The sequence below is a fragment of the Vanacampus margaritifer genome, chromosome 17 (genome assembly GCF_051991255.1).
Source record: "Vanacampus margaritifer isolate UIUO_Vmar chromosome 17, RoL_Vmar_1.0, whole genome shotgun sequence".
Classification (NCBI taxonomy): domain Eukaryota; kingdom Metazoa; phylum Chordata; class Actinopteri; order Syngnathiformes; family Syngnathidae; genus Vanacampus; species Vanacampus margaritifer.
This window is the reverse complement of record NC_135448.1, coordinates 11217059-11240939: the sequence shown is the minus strand read 5'-3', so window position 1 is coordinate 11240939 and position 23881 is coordinate 11217059. Positions and strand designations below refer to the sequence as shown.

The 23881-nt window shown below is 40.1% G+C and overlaps 2 protein-coding genes across 4 annotated transcripts; one reads left to right on the top strand and one right to left on the bottom strand.

Annotated features, from left to right (window-relative positions):
• The first annotated feature begins 6849 nt into the window (after window positions 1–6849).
• On the top strand, window positions 6850–9816 carry tril (TLR4 interactor with leucine-rich repeats). Its single transcript, XM_077549033.1, has one exon. It carries the CDS (start codon window positions 7054–7056, stop codon window positions 9322–9324), a length of 2271 nt encoding a protein of 756 aa, XP_077405159.1. The 5' UTR covers window positions 6850–7053; the 3' UTR covers window positions 9325–9816.
• Window positions 9817–10296: 480 nt separating this feature from the next.
• Window positions 10297–23604, bottom strand: LOC144037424 (cyclic AMP-responsive element-binding protein 5-like). 3 transcript variants are annotated; one of them, XM_077548915.1, is made up of 12 exons: window positions 23489–23604; window positions 23130–23377; window positions 20752–20818; window positions 20180–20273; window positions 19271–19380; window positions 17990–18222; window positions 15435–15561; window positions 15079–15150; window positions 12060–12389; window positions 11740–11982; window positions 11557–11665; window positions 10297–11062 (listed from the first exon to the last, which is right to left on the bottom strand). In XM_077548915.1, exons 2-12 carry the CDS (start codon window positions 23153–23155, stop codon window positions 11007–11009), a joined length of 1467 nt encoding a protein of 488 aa, XP_077405041.1. In that variant the 5' UTR covers window positions 23156–23377; window positions 23489–23604; the 3' UTR covers window positions 10297–11006. The 3 variants fall into 3 exon arrangements, with proteins under 3 accessions (XP_077405041.1, XP_077405039.1, XP_077405040.1); XM_077548913.1 differs by having other exon boundaries at window positions 10297–10987; XM_077548914.1 differs by lacking the exon at window positions 15079–15150 and having other exon boundaries at window positions 10297–10987.
• Window positions 23605–23881: the final 277 nt, after the last annotated feature.

Sequence of the window (23881 nt, the reverse complement as noted above, 5' to 3'; positions counted from 1 at the left end):
CGTTGTACTTCAGTGCTGCTTGTGTGAACGCAAAAACAGCACAGACTCTAAAATGTATTTGAGCGCAAAAATACAAATTCATTTTAGTGTAAAAAACAACAACAACACTCATTTCACACACATTAAATCAATTTGTTGTTAACCAGTGTTGTATAAAGTACCTGAAACTGCAAGTATCTAAACAGAAACTAACTTTGGTGGAAGTCACTTTGTAGAATATTACTTGAGTAAAAAGTCTTAAAGTATCTCATATTTGCTGTACTTACAAAAGTCATCAATCGTTACAGGCAGGCGACATGAATCTGTTTATTTCAAATAGTGTAATTGTGTGGTATGGTTCTGTGAGAAAAATATTTTACTCAACGTGGCTTCATAGCATGACATGCAATTATGTAACTGATTTTTTTAGACTAATCCACTGTAAACGGTGCTTTTATCTTCCACACAAGTGAGAAATGATGACTGTTTGAACTTTGCGGTACTGTATACATGTACAGAATAAGCAAATGGGGGTGAAGTGTTTCTGACCAGTACGCCTCTATTTTCCTTGGAATGCCTGCCGTCGCCTTGCTGCCTCAGGTTTTGTTTATCCAACAAAACAAATTTCCCTCTTTGCATGCGCACAAGGCTGCGCTTTCCTGCTCGTGCTTATTTCTATGGCAACAAGGCAGTTGAAAGGGAGGAGAACATTTGGCAGAGTCGAGTGTTTGAAGAAGCTTGTAGACTGTGCAGGTATTTTATGCCTAATGTTGTCAACGGTGAATGTTCGTGAATTGCAAAGTAGTGAAAGTAAAGAAAGATAATATTGAGAAAACATTTCATTTTAAGAACAATTCATTTCCTTGTCCAGAAACAAAACAACAGGCAACATACCTTGGCATGGTTTTGGCATGGATAGACATTTTGAACCACACCTGTGACACATTCAGATAAAACAAAGCCACAAAGACTTTTAAACATCTTAACATTGTGCAATGTAAAAGCGAAAGAAGAGACAGAGTGGGTCATTAATAAACAAACGCAACGAAAACTGATCCCAGAATAGCTATTTACATCCCCTTATATCATGTTTCTGTCTCACAAACACACCTCCAACATGTGTGATTGTTAAAGACGCTTAAATGCATACCGGCATTGCTTCTTGGAGATGGGAATCTTCTCCAGGTAAGAAAAGGGATCTTTTTAATGCTTGAAATAATATATTTATTTCGTGACAAACACTTTGTTTGCAGACAAGACTCTAGTTTTTCCTTTTCTAGTGAAGTTCTCAAAATACAAAGATAAAGCATTGAAAACACATATCCATTTTTAATATACAAGTTTTTTAATGACATTTCTTAATTTAATGTTTAATTGGGAAGACAATAAAGTAATAGACAATATGAAGGCTGGTTTTGGAACAATTAAAAATGATATCATTGTGAATGTTTTAGTACAGTGAGCTAATCGCTAGTAAGAGTACAAAGTGGCTAATGTGCGAATATATTTTGTGACTGAACAAGATTGTACGACTTTAACTTATTGACTAACCCAAGCAATGACAACTTTAATTGACTTGTTTCAAATTTGATTTGATTCAAATAACAGTAATTTGGCACTTACTTGAGTTTTACGAGTTACAACTCATGTGTGACTTTGTTCCACTTTCTGTAATACAGTAGAGTATAGCCAAAGTTGAACTAAAAATACGTACTTAAAAATTTAAACAAAAGTTTAGGAAGCTGCACGGTGTGCTTGTACAAATTACACTTCTAGTTTTTCAATGTGTCCCTTGCAACTGCAGAGGGCGATGTTTAACAGAATCAGTTCATTCTGGAAGACTTAACAGCTGCAAATCAGATTTCTTTGAATCAAGACTGGAGACCACATTTTTTGTTCTTTAATCTGTTTGTAATTGTGGGAGATTAAGATGCAAAAATGCAGATTATGAATACTATCTGCAGTTCGCCAGAGTCCATATGTTCATGCTCATACGCCTTAGTTCGGTTTTTCATGGGATTTGCGATCCCAGGGTCAGTGTGGCACTGCCTTCTTAAGATCTTAAGGAACATTCTCTGAGTCATTATGTGATTCAGTCTGATTATGTGCAGTTTCTTTCGAACTTAGTCCATCAAAGGCTTGTTAGCACTCATTTTCTTTTATACCACCCCCCCTCATCCTGCCCCCTCTACACTCGCCACCCTTTCAACAGGGCAATGGCCTGCTGTAATTATTTCCAGATGTAGAAGTACGTCTTTTGTTCTCCCCTTCTACATTCTCACAGTGGAGGCCGAAAGCTCTTGTAGTTGTGCTGTCGCCTCAACATTTTTGCCTCAGGAGGTCAAAAAAGGGGGACTGGAGCTCAACAGAATGCAGGGAAGAAATGCATTTCCCATGTTACATTGCATTGGTGTAATCGTGCAAAACAAGGACTTTGTTTTGTTCTTTTGTTATACTCTATTGTATTGTGTGAGATATATTTTTTTTAAGCATTAGGCCTACATCCCCCCCTGTAATGAAAACCAGCTGGAGAGGAATGGGGAGATTGAGGTTTGGTGCTTTCCTGTCCAGGTGTCCCTCCCACACTTCCTCTATCTTTATACATGTTTGATCAGATGACACAACACTATGGACAAAAGTCTGAATAGTTAATTACCCATTGGCTGGATGTATTTGACATTAATACTTACCAATGCATTTTGGTCAATTTCATGTTTCTACCTTTCTGGGAACAAAAAAAAATGTGAGCTATGACACTTCTAGGTTTCCACGTCAGTGACGTCTTAATTGCAAACGGGGCCTGATCTTTTTGATCAAAGTTGGCCAAGACCCAATTCTCTGAAATCTCTGAAAAAATATCCTGACCAATTATTCTAAATCTGTTCAATATTTATGATAGCAATTTTTTTTTGTTAAATGTTTTTGAAAATTGATGATTGTTTAGCGTATTACTGTTTCCAGATCACTACAGATGTGTTTTAGGGAGACCAGGGCTAGTTGTATCACTTTTTATACATTTATATATTTCTTGGAATCAATACATCACACATAAACATAAACACATATACAAGATGTATACCAGATGAAAGACCAAAGTCTTAGATATATTTTTTGTATTCATGTCATTTTCATACCTTGTGTCAGTGCAGAGTTATAAGACATCAAATAGAGGGAGTGAACATGTGACATGTTGCCCCACCAATGGGTAAGTTGTCACACCATATGGGGTAAGATGTCACATTGGATTTTGCAACTAATAAAACAAGGACAAAAATATCCTTATTCTCCTTTTTTTTTAATTGTTTTTTACAGCCAGAGAAATTGTTTATCATTGATCTTAAAAATTTACCATATAGTCATTGAGCAAACTTTAACATAAAATATTATGAAACAGATTAAAGTCCTTAGGAACTGCTGGCATGTAGATCATAGCTCTCAGCCTCAAATGTTTTGCTTGCTTTAAACAGCAATGCAATGTGTGAATACTGTAGTTCCTGCAACTGGAAAATCAATTTTAAACAATGAAACAAAACCTGGCAAACTAATTTCCTCACTCTTTAGACTCATTATCTGAAGAACAATTCTGGCATAAGTAAACAGAGTTGCCACAGGTAGATTTTTCATTGGCCCATTCTTTGCCATGTGACAACAAACCCCCAAATGACTGAGACAAGTTGCCCCAAATTGCCATGTTGGCTAATTTTTGCTCTAGCTTAAAGTTAGCTTAAAACAGAGCATGGACTGAGGCATGACAGGATGCCGAATCTCTCCCCTAACAAGTCCACATGAATTGCTGCTAGAATTTGTCTATGAACGACGACACCTGTTTCAAAATATATGAAGTTAATTTTTTTTACTTTGGGTTGTGCAAAGCAAAATAACTGGCACTCATGTCAGCTCACAATGTGCTATTCTCTTTTCAGACAGTACACAACCCCTGACCATTTATTTATACAAAGAGAACTAGTATTCCACTTTTTCGTTGCGCCCTCTGGTGGAGAAGAAAATTACAATGTGACAACTTACCCGTGATACAACTAGCCCCGATCTCCCTACTGGTCGAAAATTGATCTAACAAGTTTTGCTTTGAACAACCAATCAGATGATGTAAAAATGCTGACTTGCGCTCTGGCATTGAGAGGACAATTATTTAATTTGTATTCTGTAAATAAATAAAAAAAAGACAGGACAAATTTAAAATCTGACTGGCTAAACAAACAGTCCCATTGCTAATAGAATTTGTCTACTGAATTTGAAGGAGCAAAAAAAAATTTTTAACATGTACACCCAAGATAAACACAGCGAACTAAAGAGTGTTGAGGATAAATTAACACAAGTTATTGGCGCAAACATTATAAATTAGATTGTAAATGTAGGTCAATGAGTCTGATAGTTGAGCACGCCTTGCTGTCATATGACCGCCCACAACTGATGGCCACGTGTCCCAATATTTTCCATAGTGCACCGCCCCTGTGTCGTCCACGTCTTTGTACACATCGACATTTCTCAGTGCAGCGACAGATAGGAAAGAATCTCTTTCACCTTCCCCCTCTAAGCGCATAAACATGCTCACTCACCCCCGCACTAACATACATCGGCGCACACTGTTAGTGCGCGTGAGCATGAGTCCCGGTCAAAGCTCTTAATGATCCCACCAGCTGTTGCTCGTGCAAACACACAATCCCACCTCGTCCCTGCCTCTTTGCTTCCTCTCCTTGATTCCCACAAGCAAATAAAGAAAACACAAATGTAAAGATATAGTCCTGTGCTTTGTCACATATGGGGACAATCTATGGCACGATAACAGAGTCTATTTGATTAGATGACATTCATCTCATTTTTGAGTCAGTAAGAAGTAAGATTTGTTTTCATGTTAGTCCCATATGGACGTACTTTTCAGTGAGGGTCAGGAAAAATAACATGAATGCAATCTGCTTTACAGCAGGATGCACATGTTTCTACTAGGACATCTTTGCTTTGACTTTGTTACTTTGGAGAGGCTCATTAGTCCTTCACACTCGCGGTTGTGGGTACCATGTAAACAACGTAGAAACGAGACAAGTACAGGAAAGTAGAACATCAATTGTAGCTTTTGTCAATTTTTTAGGAAATTAAAGATGCAGACAAGTAGGAGATTACGATTCTAAAACTGCTAGCAAGATTTGAATCTTGCCTCAATGCTAGCACAATTCAATTCGTTTGTGAAATGTTTTCAGATGTACTTAATGTTGCGGCGTCCGAGCCTTTCTCCCTCCTCTCCTCGATGTAATTGGAATTAGGCTTCCTTCCCCACACTCCCTGCTGAGAAACTGAAATATGCTGATGCTGCTGCAGGCCGGCCTGGTGCAGGCCCGGTGGCAGACAGCTCTGCTTGAGGTCATAACAGCTAACGAGTGTGCCAGCATCTTTTCTGAATCTGGGTCAGCCCCAGAACAATTTTCCTTCCTTCCTCCCTGCATCCTCTGGCTCGTTTACAATTTATTACCAGGCATCTTTCATTTTATGTTCCCAGTTCCAAAGAGCCCTCCCCCCATGTTTCCTCTAATGAATGAAATCAATGCTAATGTGAAAAGCCATCGTCTTTCGGCCGTGACACAAACCAGGCAACCAGTCATGGGGGGGCTAATGTCATCTCGCTCCATGTGTGTGTTCCACAGTCACAAAATGTGTAGGTTGAGGGGGCTGTGGGAATCCAAGAGAGAAATTGCCAGACAGGAAATGACCCCAAGAAAGAGGGTACTTCCCAAAGGGTTGTGTTTAGCTGTCTCTCATATACAGATCCTGATTCAGAGTGAGCTCACATCTGATGTCTTCCAAGCGATGAGAGCATGAGAACAAGGCCCAACAAGGGGAGCTTGTAGCTTTTGTTCTACAAAAGTCATCCAATCTCTGGAAACCATTTTAGCAAATTGACCCTCAAATCTACCCCCCCCCCCCAAAAAAAAAAAACTGCATGTATTTGTGTGTGTGCAACACTGTGCATGTGTTTGTCCTTGACATTTGTTCTGCGAGTATATTTTGGCAGAAAAAAAGTAGGCTACACTGCTTATGCTTTGTGTGTGCCATTGGCGAAAAGCATTTTACCTCATGTGTCATAAATGTCTTGGCAAAAAATCAATCTCACTGGGCTCAATACCCAAACATAGTGTATTTAAACCCTTTCTCTCTATCTGACAGATCAGATTTGGCACATCACCCTCCGATGTCTGAGACCTGAATTCCTTTGCCTGCAAATGTGAGCCATGTGTGCACCTTCTGGTTCTATCGTCATAAGGTGTAGGCCTACTAATTAGAAGAAGGTATGGTGAGAGAAATTAGTAATTACAGAAATTAGTACCTTGAGGTTGCACGACAACATAGGGATGATTCTCAACTGTAATTGTCAAACTGGTGAGTAGCACATTGCATTATTCATGTTATTATAATAGATTAAAAAAAAAAAACACCTTTACAACAATTTTTTTTTAATGTAAAAATTAGAGATTTTTGATATCATATTTATTAGAACGATACCATACCAAAAGCGATAACAAATAATGATAGCACTATGTTGAAACATAAAATTTCCACACAAAAAATGTCTGTATATAAATATTTATTTATTTTATTACTATTACTAATAATACTATATATGCATTTAATAGCCTGCGTGCACACACTTTGGAGATCGTCATGTCAATTCAACCAGATCAGAGCCGTGGTTGGCTGCACACGGGCACGCGCAGGAAACTCGGTCAAAATCTGTCTCCTCTCACGTGCACGCGCCATCCTGCAAACTTCACGAGCTCACTTGTTGCAGAGGAGGGACCATATTCCACCAGTGCGTGGGTAATTCGCAGCAGATGACCACTTGAGGGGATGGAGGTTTACTGGAGATGTGAGCGATTCCGCAGACTGCTTAAATTAATTAGCGCGACACGCTGCAAAGTGATGGAGCTTTTACCCAGACTGGTGTTGTAGGCTCATTGTCAACGCCAGAGCTGCAAATGTAACATGGCGCATGCAACAAGCGGATGCGATTGCGCCTGATAAAGAGGACGCGAATGCCGCACCAGTACCACAAGCGCCGTGGGGATGGATACCGGCTATTTCCTGGCAGGATTCTGCGTGCTTCTGCTGTCTCTCCGTGGTTTCGCCTCCCCGGGAGTTTGTCCCGACCGCTGTGACTGCCAGCAACCGCAGCGTCTCATGTGCGCCAACCGGGGTTTGCGCTCCGTGCCCACTCGCAGCAGCGACCAGGAGGAGGTGCTGGTCTTCAGCCTTGGGGGCAACTTCATTGGTAACATCTCTGCAGTCGACCTCGGAAGGTTCATCGGATTAGTACGGTTGGATTTACAGTTTAATCAAATCTTAAACATCCACCCTAAAGCGTTTGAGAAACTTTATCATTTGGAAGAGCTCTACTTGGGACATAATCATTTATCTGACATTCAAGATGGAACTTTGCAACCCTTGAAGAAACTGACAGTCCTTTATTTAAATAACAATAGCATCATTGAAATAACACCAGGGCTTTTTTCTAGTTTGGACCATCTTGTTAAGTTGCGCCTGGATGGCAATAAAATCCCAAACTTGCCAGATTCACTTTTTAAAGACTTGGACAATCTGCGCCATCTTCATCTGGAGTCCAATCAGCTGCATCACATTCACAGAAACGCCTTTTCTAAACTCGCCAACCTGCGCTTTCTCAACCTGGCCCACAATAAGCTGCCAGCCCTGCGCGGTGCTCTCACCTTCTCCCATCTCACAGCCTTGACAACCTTACTGCTGTCTGAAAATGAAATCCAGCACGTTGGGAATAAAGTTTTCCATAATCTAAAAAAACTGTCCAAATTATCTCTCAGCAGCAACAGGATTTCTCATCTGCACAGCGGGGCTCTGCTCGGTTTATCAAGCCTCAAAGAGTTCCTGATAGATGCCAATGAGCTGGAGGACATCCCACCTGGGCTTCTGGATCCTCTGGAGCTCGTGGAGCTCTTGGACTTTAGTCACAACCGGATTTCTAATGTTGACTCGTTAGCATTTATTCACCTTAAACATCTCAGGGTTCTGAATCTTACAAATAATCTCCTAACAAGCATATCAGGTGACATTTTCAAGCTAAATAACTTTCTTCACGACCTGGATCTCCGAGGCAACAACTGGACCTGCGATTGTCGCCTGGAAGAGTTGAAAAGATGGATGACTGCAGCACGTTCTCAGGGCAAACTGTTGGATGTGTTTGTACAGTGTCATCACCCGGCAACCCTGAGCGGGACCCCCTTGGACCGTGTAAACGGTTCCCAGTTAGAGTCTGCCGGGAACTGGAGCGATTTGTGCGGGAGCCACGCCAGACCTGAGGAGAGCCAGGGAGGGAAGACGTGGGTTAAGATGAAGGGTGAAGTTTGGCAGGAAGAAAGAGGAAGAGAGGATCCAAAGCAACAAAAGCAGGATGAGACGGCGGGGAAAACACAAGGGAAGGAAGAGGCGGGGATACAAGGAGACCAAGAGGTGCCAGTAATGGTTCATTCATTTAAAAATGGCTCCCACATATCCAAATCACCAACTGACGCACTTGGAAAAAATCCCAAAGTTCCCATGCCAAATCCAGAAGGGAACCAGGAGAGGGCCTCCACTGTTGGCATCCCATCCGGAGAATTGTTTGATCTTCTTAGGATGGACCACACAGAGGCCCCGCCTATCACCGATCCATGTGCCTTTAATCGCCGTTTCATCACCAATGTCTCAGTGGACCAGGTCACAAGCAGTACAGTCACAGTCTACTGGGCGACACCAGGACCCAGTCCAGTCCTGGATGAGGTGCGCTACCGGATTATGTTTGACCGGTTCGGCACATCCGACCGGTTTCCACGTTACGTTTACACCCCTGGCTCTGCCCGGTCGTTGACCCTGCGGGATCTCCGCCCGGATATCACCTACATGGTGTGCGTGGAAGGAGTGGTCGCCGGTTCCGTGTGTCAAGTGGCGCCCCGCGACCACTGCTCAGGTCTGGTCACCCTTTCCGAAGACTCGGTCTTGACCTCCAACCTCCAGCTGGTGACAGTGCTGACGCTGGCCGGGAACGCCGTGCTGCTTCTCGTCCTGGGATTGGTCTGGCTGGGGCGGAGCATCAAGAAGAGGTTGCAGAGGAGGAAGTCGGCGGTTCACGTGCGCCACATGTACTCCACCAGAAGACCTTTCCGGGGCAACACCTCGGTGTCCGCTGACTTTACCAGCTACCAGAGCAGTCGCCCGGCCCGGCTTGTGCCACCAGAACTGGGAGACCTCATCCAGTTCTCTTGTGAGCGTTTTCAGGATACGAGTTCCTCTCGCAGGGACATTGACCTGCCCAGATTCTCCGAATAGGATTGTAAATGGATGGGAAAATTTCTAATGAACTTTAATTCAGTTTTAGTTCAATTTACATTGGGAGTTGTTTGATTTGTTACTTCAGCTCATAAAAACACTGTAAAGTGACATTTAGAAGAAATGTATGATCATTTTAAAAGGAGTTTAAGAAGTATTGCCTTCATCTAGTAATGTCATTTACATAGGCATAGATAGAAAGACAAAGATAGATTATTGGTTGTATATAATTCACAATTTTAAGTGAAATTGGATCATTTCCTGTCAGGACTCTCTGAGAGCCCAGAGGAAGACAACGTCCTCCAACACACACGTCCTCTTCTCGCCTTGTGTCTTTCATATCCTCCCACCTGCAAGGTTTTTTTACATGTGCTTTTGTTTTGAATGCAAGTGTGAGAGTGTGAATGATGGATCACTGATTTCAACTATGGTGCTAGTTTTCACTTGTACAGACATGCTAATGTCTATTTGTACAGTTTTATATATTTTTTAAATAAGGTTTTCTTCTTTTTTTTTAATGGGATATTAATGTTTGCTTTGCCATCTGGGATGTATGGATGCAATTTTGTTTCAGAGCCAAAATTAAAACCTGACTTGATTGTGAAGCAAAATGATCTTTGTTTGTTATTTTGTCAACATGCTGTTGAACAATTTATTGTTTATTTTTATGAAATATATAAATATTAAATTTATTTCTATTCATTTTTGAATTCATTATTTTATTAGTTAGTTAATTGTAATGATATCACTACCCTGAAAATTATAACAATTTCAACAAATTTGATTAAACTTAAAATTACTGGATCATACAGTAATTTCTGTCTGAGAATACTTAATTTAGCATAATTTCTCACAGGCCACCTCACTAACCCTGTTGTTGAAGAGCAATACCAAAGCAATCACTAGAGGGCACTCTTGACTCTTAAATACTGAATCAAACGTAATACAAATGCTCAACAATGACAGAACAAATCAGAATAAGATTTTTATTATTATTAATATTATAGATGTACAGTCACCATCTTTACAGTACAAAAAGAGAAACTCAAGTGCAAATTAAATTATGCGAACAGGAATTCAATCAGGAGGCGCAGCTTTAGAAAAAATGGTATTTAAAAAGTGCCTGGAAAGAAATATTGCATCATTAAATGGCTTTCAACAAAACCTATTGATTTGAAGTTATGATGCAATGACACTTGTCTAAAAAGATGTTCTTATTATTAATTGTAGAAAAATATAGTCTTTTTTTTTGTTGTTGTTGAAGCTGCCCCCGTTTTGAGGAAAAGGCAAAAGGTGCACATTTGCATATGCTCTGTTAAAAATAGGAGCTTATAGTATTTATATTTCAAAATTAGTGCAAGATACAAGAGCAAGGCCAAATGAAATGAGCGTCCCTAAGTTAGCGGCCAACAAACTCAATGCTGCAACCATTTTAAAAGCTTTTATAGAAGGCATTTTATGCACCATTTGAAATGGTAATGATATTAACACTGAAAAAAACTAAACAAAAAAACAGTCCAGTCCGATCTCTAGCGTCCAGGCTTGGGCTCGTGCTGCGTGCTGCCTTTCAGCGAGGACGTGGTGATGCTGTTGTGTTGGATGGCCTGCCGATGACACGCAGAATCTACAGGGGTGGGGCTTCCTCCCGGGCTCACCCCTGCAGCTGGACACAGAGACAGCTGTCAATCAAAGTCACTTGATCCTTGGCTGGCTGTCCTGCGTACTCTTGTCCGTACTCCTGTGTGGTGCATGTCAAACGGTTCAACAAAATGCTTTTCGTTGCAGATGAATGCAAATAGATTACAACATCTGGCATTTCAAAAGGGGTGTGTAGACTTTTTAGATCCGCTGTGTTTGTTTTTACCCACAATTGTATAGACCTTTTCAAAATGTTTATAAAAAATAGCCACTTGGGCAGGAGCGTAGCCAGGAAATTTTCATTGGGGTGGCCAGTGTGATTTTATAATAAATAAGTAAGTAAATAAATAAATAAATAAATAAATACAATAATAATAATATAAAAACAATAATAATAAATTTGATAACATTAATAATAATAATCAATAATAATCATAATCATGAAGAAAAATCACGGATTCTAAGATTGGAGTGGCCATGGCCACCATGTAGCTCCGCCCCTGCTCTAGGGTATTTTCGGGTGGCAGAAGTGACTAAACTAGAAACTAACCTCCATCATCTGGTGGCAAGATTAATAGCGATATAATTACTCACTATTGTATCCCTGTGCTTCTCTCTGTCGGGTTGTGACAGGACAGTCCTTGTGGGTGAGCAGAATCTGCTTCAGCTGACCAACCTCCGACCTCAATGACGTCACCTCATTCTGGGTAAGAGTAAAACAAATCTCTAAACGTGTAAACAAAACGTGTGCGCTCGCTAGAAAGCAGCTAATCCAACCTGCAGCTGAAGGTTGTTGTGAGTCAGCTCCTCAGCCTTCTTCTCAAGTGACGACACCCACAATTTCCTCTTTTGTCTGCAGCGGGTGGCAGCCGCTCGATTGCGTTCCAGGAACTTTTGCCTGCGCTCGTCGGGGTCCTGCTCGGACGTCCTCCTCCGCCGGCTGCAGCTTCCGCCTACCTGCAGTGCATGCTGGGAGTGCGGCGATTGGCAGGGGTGCATTTGCTGCGGAACCGGCGATACCTGCGGACGCATACGTTGACGTTCAAATCCTGAGAGATGACTTCAGGAAGCAGGTTGGTGATGAAGAGGCGTCATACCTGTGCAGGTACAGACAATGGGGGTGCAGGAGGTGAGCCTTGGGGGAGGTTGGCGGGGGGTGATTGGTGAGCTGGTGTGTTCCTTGACGGGTGAGGGTGGCTGTGGGGGCTTCCAAGGTGCTGTGGATGGGTTGGATGGCATCGATGTTGGTAACTGAGGGGGGGAGCAGTAAGCTGAGGATGATGAGGATGGTGATGGGGGTGATGATGGTGTTGTAGTGGAGGAGCCTGGTGGCGCTGTGACATTATCTCCATCATTGCACTCGTAGGATTGGTTACGGGGGCCATTACCGGGTGTTGGTAGTGATGCCCCATCATCTGCTTGGACTTCTAAACGAAAGCATAAGACTTGTAATGTAAATGACCTTAATTATGTAGTGTAATATACTGTACAATATTTACATGATACCGATTAATTGGCTAGCTTATTTAATTAGCTGATATTAACTATGTCAATAGAAATATAATAATACATATAATTATGTGTAAATAAATATATAAATATGTTAGGGGTGTCGAAATGAGTGTGTTTATTTTGAGTTAATTTAAAGTTCCTTTAACACCACTATTTTTTTTTTTAAACGCATGATTAATTACCGCCCCTTACTTGGAAAGTTTATTATAATAAATAAATATAAACTATTTTTAAAAATCGGCCAATTTTTTCCCTATGTTTTTTTTCTCTATACTTTTTTTTTTAACTCATTGTATATTATTATTTATTCAAATTATGCCAAATAACAGAATCAGCATCAGCTTTATAAAAAAAAAAAAATCCATATAGGTCACGCCTTCCTCATTATACTTTCGAAACGTTATGAACAGTCAGGCGTGTATTCAAAAGTTTGAAGAGGTCAAATTGAATTCACCTGTCAAGGTTACGTATACTGTATTACATTTTAGGTCAATGCTGAAATTTTACAATACTGGTAATGTAGCTGGAGTAATGTAGCGTACATATATAACATTACCTTTGTGTACAGTTCTAGTTAGTAAATAATCTGAGACAATTTGAGGATCATTGATTGAAAAGTATTTTACAGTAGATTCAAGGAAGGAATGAGTAATGATTTGCCCTCAGCTACCCTTGTCATCCCATGACATCATTAAAACCAACAAGATTCCTCCTTGAATGAAAATCAAACAATTCTCTATTGTAACAGTTTAAAACAAATGTATGTGAATTCCTGTGGCCTTGGTTGAAGTGTGAATAACTTCATAACGTCATTATTTAAAACCACTTTCCACCCCTGTCATGGTAGCTGGAAGCGTGCGTTCCGCCCCTCTAAGTCGCCCCCAACTGAATTAGAAACAGCAGATAAGCTCTGACCCAACCAAACACCTTCAGACCTCATATTTCTTTTAATAAAAGCTTCATTCACGCTTTCACTCCTGCATATTTGACCGAATGGACTGTTCCGGCTCATTTAAACCTCATTTCACCTTTCTCTTGTACTTGACAAAGAAGAGAATGAGTGCAAGAGAGCTCCAGAGAGAGAGAGAGCGGGAGGGAACGGGGAGGGATCATGTTTGCAGCATGACATCACCCCCCACCCCCACCCCCCTTCCCCTCCATGGCAATATTGCTATCTGCTCCAAGTTACACAATATTTCTTTAAGAGAGGCAAGCTGACTCCCCCCCCCACCCCCTTCCACTTCAACCATCCAGAGACAGGGGGGAAAAAGGGAGCACATTTAATGGCTGCCAAGGATGAGATCACTCAGCTGTCTGTGCCAGCTTTACCAGACACACACACACACACACATACGCGTACGCACGGAGGGAACAGGACGGGGCACGAGTATTTCAGCTCTGTTTACTACATAGAAACACTCTGACAGTGGGCCCCTGTGATTACATCATGGATCTCCTTGGCGTGGATGACATACGCCATGATATTTCTGACTGGGGGTATCAGGGAATGAAGACAAAAGTGTACATGAAGTACTTGAACTTTTACTGTGCGATAGAGACATTTGTAGACACTTTCAGTTGGAAAAAATGTCCTATGTTAAATGACAAGTAGCTGTGTCAGTTTCACCTCAAGGTGCCTTTGAGACTTCCCCATTTCACCTGAAAAATTGTTTCACTGAAATTCATATTAAAACTTAACTGAACTTAGATGTTGTGTTTTTCAAGCTCCCATACTTTGTAAAATAATAATAATAATAATGTACATGCAAACAGGAAAATATCTATGCTCGCTGACAGGTTGGACATTTTTGGCTAATGTTAGCGCTTAATGATCACATGGTGGACCTTCACTTTGCAAGAATCACTTAGCTAGCTCAACCCTGCAACAAGTTTACTGTTTTAGAATTTTTGAAAGGTTATATTATATCAATGACATGATATTGAGCCAAATATGACCCCAGGAATCACTTTAAATCATAAGCATGTGTGTGACGTGTGAGGAAGTCTCACTTTTTTTGTATCACACAAACCTGGCTTTTCATAGGGGGGTGTAGACTTTTTACATCCATTGTAGACTTTTTGTATGCATTCATTTTGGAAATGGAATAAGATGAATCTATCCTTTAAAATGAACAAAAAAAGGAGAAATCTTGAAAAGACGTTGTGGTTTTACTTTTCCCTTGCAGCTGTCATTAGTCAGACAGAGTATGTGGTTCATTTCTGACTTTCGATAAACATAATAAACTAAAATCAGAGCTGGCATGCTGGAAGGAATAACTGCAAAATCAAAATATTTTCTGGCAGGTTTTTATCATTCCTGTAAGTACTTATTATAGTGATTTCTGATTTAATCTTTAACCTTTGTTACCACCTTGACGTATAATTCAAAATCAACATGCTTCTCTTTTTATGTGAGACAGACAGGTTGCAACATACTGCAGCTATAAGGGAACTGAAAAAGAATGTGCAATTCTTTGGATTGCATTCTTTTTTTGCTCCAACAGCGATGGACTTTTATAGGGCCTGATGTTCTTAGCAGAGTAGGAGGGAGTGATCTGCATACACAGGAAGAAAATATTTCCTTTATAGCCGACTGTTCAGTACCTGAGGCGAAGAACAGGACGGGTTGTTTATGGGGCCTGGTATACCCATTATACAAGACATCTGCTTCTCCATCTGAAGAATAAATAAATGACGCAAAAATCAACTTTTTTTTCTCTCTCCTCGAGAATAAAAAGCTCCTCCCCGCAAGGTCACAGCCATCTGTTTGTGTGACACTTCTGATTTATTCATCCTCAAAACAGAAGTGAATTTTTTCTGACCGCTATGAATATTACAACAACAAGGGCATCTCGGCCACTTTGACCAATGTAACTGCGTCTTATGAATCATTCGGATGGGAATAAAGACGCTTGTGTATAGGTCGCAGACGGAGCGCGGAGCCAGTCGCCTGTACTTACGGACATGTGCTGAGCAGATGCCCCTTGCATGGCGGGGTCGGGCAGGGTGCCAGGCAGCGAGGCTGGCAGCGGTTGACGGTGTCTGTTGCGTATGTGGAGGAGGGAGGAGGGGGGTCCAGGAACAGGCCTGTTGTCAACCGGAGAGAGGGCGAATGAGGGGGGACGCTTTATGCCGGGGATAAAGTTTCACTAATGCGGCTTAGAGACAGAGGTGCAAATTGACATTTATATCCAGGTTGTAATGGCAGACGGAGCTGAGATAAAATAAGTACAGATAAATAGATGACATGTGCTGTACTTACAGTCAGAGTTGACAAAAGAACTCACACGCTAAATGCAGCTGAGTAAAAAAGGGACCAATCCAACTTTTTGGACATTTAACTAAAAAAAGTTGGGTCAACCTAAAAAATTTGGTTGCTTTTGGGGTTATTAGTTGGGGTTTTTCATTTAATTTGATCCAACTTTTTGGGTTAAAGAACTCAATCCAATCCAATTGGGTTACGAAATTAACCCAAAAAATTGGGCCAAATGAATAACCCACAAAACAGTCCAAAAAATTGGGCCAAATGAATAACCCACCAAACAGTCCAAAAAAATTGGGCCAAATGAATAACCCGCAAAACAGTCCAAAAAATTGGGCCAAATGAATAACCCACCAAACAGTCCAAAAAATTGGGCCAAATGAATAACCCACAAAACAGTCCAAAAAATTGGGCCAAATGAATAACCCACAAAACAGTCCAAAAAGTTGGGCCAAATGAATAACCCACCAAACAGTCCAAAAAATTGTTTTGGTTGTGGGTTATTAATTTAATTGGACCCAAATCCAATTGGGTTATTTAATTAACCCAAAAAGTTGAGTCAAATGAAAAACCCACTAAACAACCCAAGAAATTGGGTTGTTTTGTGGGTTATTAATTTAATTTGACTCAATTTTTTTTGTTAACTCAAAAAGTTGTCAGTTCATTTTTGACCCATTTTTTAAAAAAATTAATTGGACCCAAATCCAATTGGATTATTTAATCAACCCAAAACATTGGGTCAAATGTAAACAACAATGTAATGTAAAATAACCCACAAACAGCCCAAAAATTGGGTTGCATTTTGGGTTGTTCATTTAATTTGACCTAACTTTTGGGGTTTTATAGCTAAAAAAGTTGGGTCAGTCCATTCCTGACCCAATTTTGGTTATTTTTTAGTTGTTTTTAGAACGCACTCTGTAGCAGACCTAACACTTCAAAAAGTGTTTTTCAAAATTTCAGGTGTGTTTAAAGCATGTGAGAAGGCTAAAGCTATATAAAAAAAATGTTCAATGGGCTCTCTGTGTCACAGATTTTAACCTATTGCAGGTTGGTCTGAGGGCTTCACTGAACTTCGGAATTTTAGTTCTTGATAAGTGTACTTGGTAAAAGCTGACAATTGAGAGCAAGCGGACTGTGTACGGGGGGAAAAGACAGCTAAGGAGGAAAAGCTGAGGAATCACAGCAGGGGACGGTTCCATGTGCTGACCGAACCACCCTGGCCGTCAGCCAGCATGACAGCGTGGGCCTCCACGGCCGTGCTGAGGTCATCGCCGATGATGTCATGACTGAATCTGAGGCATGTGGACCGTTTAGCTTTACAGCAAAGTGCAGACGCTCCAAAAGCAGCATTTCTTGATGTAACCACAACAGTTCTACCGGGCCTTCGGGCGGACGGCCAGAGGGCCTGGTTGCTATGGAAACCGAAGGCAAACATCAGGGGAAACATTCAGACACTCGATCCATGGTTGAGTTAACAACACTGGTGGACACGCTGTCTGGATGCTCATCGGTCTACTGTACAGAATATTATATCAAATGGTTGCCTACAGATCTTTTTTTTTTGCCAGAGGAGTCTTTAGTTTTGTTGGATTGGACATAACATCAAACCATAATCATTTTAAATGACTAAATCAATATGATGAGAGAGAAGGAAGAGGCGGAGCTTTATGACACTTCAAGACAGTTCTAGTCAAGAGAGATAATAGATTTGTTCTCTAGCTATTTTTTCTATTGATTATGCGTAAAAATAACAGATGATGTGGGGACAGACCAATAGTATTGATTTGTGGAAAAAAATTGGCCATTTTTGGACTTTGAGGGTTTCTACCCCAATATTTCCCCCCTCTCGTATTGCTAAGGTAACCCAAATATTACAGTGACTCCACCATGCTAGAATCACACGTCTCTGAGAATATCAATCAAACTCAAGGTTATTTTGTATTGAAGGTCTGCGCAGGTGTACCAAATGTTATGGCCTGGGAGTGTTTTTGCTGTAATGGTACAGATTTTCCAGCCCTGGGACTATTACAGGATTAATCTAATCCGTGTGTTGCACTGTGTAATAATAAACTGTAAGATTAATGAAAGCTGCTTACTCACGTCCGGATCTCCACAAGCATTAGGTGCATGGGGGGTAATGTTTTTAGTAATAAGTAGCTCTTCTCCTGACTTCTACTATTTATATTCTCACTTTTGAGCAAAATGATGAGCATGGTTATTAACCGATTGGGTGTGTATACCAATTATACTCACCCTGAGTGCGTGAGTGAGGATGGAGCTTGGCTGTTGGTTGATCCAGACATGGAGGAGGATACGGCTTGCTGGGCAGCCAGGCTGCAACTCGGGCCAATCATTGGGCCGTGGGGGTGCTGCAGGGAATGGGCGTGGGGATGGTGCAGCGGTGGCTGGTGGTGTGGGTGCGGGTGCGGGAGCTGGGCTTTGAGCTGGGGCTGATTCATACAAGAAGGCCCATTATGGGATTCCGTCTGCGGGAAGAGCGACAAAACAGATGGATGCATTTTCTGAAGTGGGTAGACGGTCTTGATAGTCATTTTAACCGTGCTAGTGCCACACACCAGGGGTGGGGAAAGTGTGGCCTGCGGGCCACATATGGCCTGTTGTTCTCTCATCGGGTCGACGGAACGTTGACATTATCAAGAGCCCTGTAATGTTTGTTGCATTACAGTGAAATCGCCGAAACTAATTCCCCATCACTAAATGGTGACAAAGAACTACTTTTGACTGAATCACTAGTGTCAAACTCAAGGCCCAGGGGCAAGATCAGACCCACTACGTCATTTTACGGGGCCCACAAAAGCAAATAAAATCTGCACCAAAATAGCAAATTTTCTTTAGCATTTTTATCACCATATCACTTATAACCCTAGTTGTCACTATTTTCCATGACTTGTAATTTCAAAATCAAATTGTTGTTAAAAATGTATATCAATCAAAGAACATGAATAATGAAAATCCGCAAATTATTGATGATCCCTAATAATTGCTGTCAAAAAAAATTCAAGAATTTTTTTTTTAACTAAGAAAACACTCAAAAATAAGCAATGGATCAATTAAAAAGTGGAGGCTTCAGCAAATACCGGTGGATAAGTTCCAAAAAAATAAAATAATAATTTGCAAATACCAAACCACAAATATGTAAGGGTCAACTGTATGATTTTTAAAAAAAATATATATATATTTTTTTATATGATTAACATCCCTTTTGACGAAAACTAAACTTTGGCTTGTGACAAAAATGAGTTTGACACCCGTGTTTAAAATTAAACCCCTCAACTCAATTAAAATTGTTTCCTTCACATTATTTCCTTGGCATCATGAGGCCACCAAATGGCACTGGGCTCAGCATAAAAACAGCGAATAGTTTTTTTTTTTAGAGGATAGGCAAAAAAAAAAATTGCCTAAAATTGGTTAATTAAAATGTATTTATTCATTATGTTTATATTGCATTCACTTATTTAATTATTGTAAATAATTCCATAAAAAATATTTCTTTTCTGTGTAGCAAAACAGTACCTGTTTGCTCTCCTCTTCTTCCTGCTCCTGCAAAAACTCCTCCTCTATCTCCTTGAACAGACCAACTTCTTCACAGTTCTGCAAAAACCGAGTGGGAGTCGGCGTCTGGTCTGGATGGGTCACATATACAACACCAAGGGATATGTAAAAAAAAAAAGGGTTTGTGCTATTATGTCACTAATTTTTAAAACCGTATCTCTAATCCCTTTCAGGGTGCCTGTCGAAAGCAATTGTCACAGCTAATGTCCTGAAATATTTAATGATTGCAGCATGCCGTTCCACTATGGTGGGTTTTGTCTAATAAGCAAAGGCAGATTGATAAACATCACGTCTGATGCAGCAATTTCGAGGGACCTCTGTGTAACAAACGCTTCTCTTTCTCTCTCACGATAGCATCAGTCTGTCTCCCCGAGTTGTCGAAACATGCAAGGGGTCGAAGGTCAGCTGGCTCTTTGTATTGAGGAAAGATTTCGCGCATTATACTTGAAAGGAACAGGAACACACATATGGCGAGTCTGGAGAGCTTTGAAATAATGTTGATATACAGTATGTGCCCAGATAGACAGATGGTTTCTATGGTTACGGCCATGTCACATTACCATTAGTCTAACCAATGGGATGGCAACGATGACACATTCTGCTTTCTTTTCTGATTTATCATCTCGGTGGAACTGACGCCCGAACCGACCAATGTTTTTAATTTAAAGTGTTCTTTACAGATGGTGACATCATTTGCTATGATCTGATGGAGGATAGCGTGCACGCTGGGAAAAAAAAGAATAGAGACTGTACTGATCTTATCTGATTTTATACTGTATGTGTCTTAAGCAGTACCTGGCTAAAAAGGAGAAAACAAGCAAGATTTGTGAGGCGGGAATATTTTTATATTATTTGTGCGTGTTCTCTCACCGGTAAAAGTCATATCCGTCTTGGTGGAGGAGAACCTGAGGGTCATCTCATGTTTGTGTCTGTGAATGATTAGATGCTCCTCAAACTGGAAGCGCTGCAGGATGAATATAAAATATATTAAGTGGATATTAAAAAAAAAAAAAAAAGTCTACACACCCTTGTTCAAATGGCAGGCTTTATGATACATTAAAAAAAAAACGTTTTGCATCATTATTGAGACCTATAACTTGTCCAACTAATAAAGAACTGAGATAATGTGGTTGCATAAGTTTGCGCACCCCATTATAACTGGGGAAGTAGCAGGTGTAGCACACATCTGCTACCATTTAAAGGGCCTCTGTTAGCTTTTCAACATTAAGCTCACTTGCACAATTTAATGAGATCATATACAAGGCACCTTACCTTAGTTAAAAAAATAATAATGTAATGTAAAACAGTGTTGCATCATACTGTTTATATAATACGTTATATTTATCTACATGAGATATGCGTTCTAATTTGGTGCAAGTGCGTTTAATGAAGTGCATACAGCAAGTGTAAAAAATAAATAAATAAATAAATACGAAACTGACCTGGGAGCAGCCAGGGGCCTCGCACACATAAGGCCTGTCCTGTTTGTCATTCATGTCATATGCAGGCCTACACAAAGAGAGAATGGGGGCAGCAAGTTTAGCAGCAGGCTAATCACACTGTATGCGAGGGGACTATCTTACTCATCTTGCAGTTACTGTGTGGTGATGTCATGCAGAAGGCATCTTCTGGCCTATATTTCCGAGAGACAAATCCCTCAACTTCAGATAGCGTGTTACATTTCCGATTATCGTGTCTTTACGCTGAGAAATGAGGTGTTATGAGATTGATGGCGCGACATTATCTTGAAGAAAAAGATCCCTTTGCAGCAACAAACACTATCTTAAATTGTATTGTACACGTAGTTATCTTTATGATTCAGCTCACAGCATAATCTGTTGATTTTAAAAACATATTTTACAACTCTACTAGCATGCACTTTTATCATGCATTAGGGAATACAATTTTATCACCCAATCATCAGTGCATGTAAAGTAACGGGATGAAAACGACGCATGCTCGGCGTGCCTTGCATCAAAATCAAGTCATCGTAGGATATAAATATCAGCACAAATAAGAGTGCTTGGGACACGCTAACGCAGGTTTGACCCCATCAGCTCTTCCATCGAGCTATTAAGCCAGTGAAGTGATTATGACTTTTGAGGTATCAATGCTGCTGGGCCTGCATTTCCCACAGTAGGCTACACTCAGGGCCACCAATGGTACAGTTTGGGTTAGCTCAGGACTAACACAGCCACGTCACTTTTAGATACACTTGCAGTGCACAAACGATGGAAGAAATACAAAATGCTGTATTTTTTTTTTTAAGTTCTGAAACTCCGGTTTACTGTACTGCATTTGAGACTATTTGATAATCAGGGCAGTAGCACAAACCTCCATGTAGTGTAGAGTGACTGAAAGGTGATTGAATTAGTGGACTGGAAAGGGCAGTGGGGTAAAGAGAGAGGCAGAGAAGAGGAGGAGGCGACAATGAATGGAAGGGGAAGGAATGAGGGCAGGAGGTGGCAGCAAAGGGGAGGGCTGCACCGGCCTACTCCTGACAGGTTTGAACCTGCTTCAGCCCCCATTTTCCAACCCCTGGCAAGTAGAGGTGACTTCATAGGCGCGTACGTGTGTGTGCACATGCACGTGTGAGCAAGCATATGCAAGTGTCAAAATGGAAAAAGACAGGATAGATAGATAGATAGATAGATAGATAGATAGATAGATAGATAGATAGATAGATAGATAGATAGATAGATAGATAGATAGATAGATAGATAGATAGATAGATAGATAGATAGATAGATAGATAGATAGATAGATAGATAGATAGATAGATAGATAGATGGATAGGTTATGACTCTGCCTCTTTGAGCAGTGCTTAAAAAATGAGCCCAGTCAGCACATTTCAAGCAAAACCTTCTGTCAGCAAGGTGACGTCACCTTTTAAATACATAATTCCAACAACATACCAAATAGCATCTTGTCATTTTACACTAGATTATCCCTTGGGATAGTAACTGAAATTTAACTGCTTTCTTTAATTGACTTGAATAATAGTTATGATAACTATAATTGTATGTGTTATATAGTTAGATTTTTAAAGTTATAGTAATATGAATAAGCATTGATAATTAGAATATACCTTATAAATACGCTAATATTTCATATTTGTCACATGCTATAATAATAACTTAAAGAGAATCATATATACATATAAAAGTAATATACTATTACATTTTATGCATTATTTTATTTAAATTAATTTAATTCAATAAAATGTTGCTTTACTATAATATTTCATGTGTTATTAGTAATAATATAACGTAAATATAATATATATATATACCATATATATCATATATCTCATCACAATATATGACGATGATAATAATAATAACAATAATAATAATAATAATAATATACTATGTATTTTATATTATAAAAGTTGTGATAAGCAGAATTGAATTATACATAACTATGATACTGTTATATATATGTATATATATATATATATATATATATATATATATATGCAAATAAAAAAATATTAATGAACCATGACTTTTATGTTATATTATTACTTAGTACCAATAAGAATAATAGGTAATTATTTGTAATATTACGTGTGTACAATATTTAATATAACATGATACATACAGTGTAAATTTTAAGTAATATTTTTATAGAATATATTGTTTGAAGCAAGATGCAAACATAATATAATAAATTAATATAATAAATGTGCAATTTTTCCATTAAACATCCCATGGTGGTAATAATAATAATAATAATAATAATAATAATAATAATAATAATAATAATAATAATAATAATAATAATAAAGATGATGATGATGATGATGATTCATACTAACTTCCTGTTGCTGCCGGATGTCAACATCGCATTTGCAGTTCATTCAAAACAAAAATAAGATTTTCGGTTCTTCTGAGCATCAAGTCCTCTCCGGGTTAGCATCCAGTGTAAAATAATTGTATTTCCCCCCAAAAAGTCCGTAAAACAAAAAAAAACAAGCTGGATACGGTGCTGTGCTGTCACACGCCCCCCAAATAGACCACCGACCGGCGAAAAGGCGCTCCTCCGGGACACTCAAACTTGGCACCGCTGTTTAAAAAAAGAAAAAGAAAAGAAAAGAAAAGAGCATAAAACAAGTTTCCAACTTGCGAGGACAGCTTGTAAGTTTTATGAATGGGAAGCAGACGGCCGCAAGCTTACCTTCAAGTGAAGAGGGACAAGCGGCGCGAGGAACCACGTTGGACTGGCGCGAGATTACAATACATTCTATTTACAGACGCATTACATCATTCCGTGTGACGTCACGTGGGATTCCTGAACTTCTAAATCATTGCGGAGTGCGATGGGCGGGGCTTAGCTCCACACCGGCCGGTCGGTTAGGGAAGTGAAGGGAGACGCTTCAGCTACTGGAGCTCGAACCCGGCTGCTCACTTGCGACGAGATGAACCGCCTGGTGGGTTCTTGTCTGGGGGGGGGGGGAAAGCGCGATGGGACGTCCCGCGGTCGTCGTGTGTCGAAGGAGGCGTCAAAATTCAGATACGCTCCCTAACTACGGTGACACTGATTCATCTGCAAATACATGTGAATGGGTCA

Coding starts and splice junctions, on each gene's coding strand:
- tril (XM_077549033.1), top strand. CDS start 7,054: ATGGATACCGGCTATTTCCTGGCAGGATTCTGCGTGCTTCTGCTGTCT.
- LOC144037424 (XM_077548913.1), bottom strand. CDS start 23,155: ATGTTGACATCCGGCAGCAACAGGAA. Junction 11,666..11,739: donor ACAACAACCTTCAGCTGCAG/GTTGGATTAGCT, acceptor ACTCTTACCCAG/AATGAGGTGACGTCATTGAG. Junction 10,988..11,556: donor AGAAGCACAGGGATACAATA/GTGAGTAATTAT, acceptor CTCTGTGTCCAG/CTGCAGGGGTGAGCCCGGGA.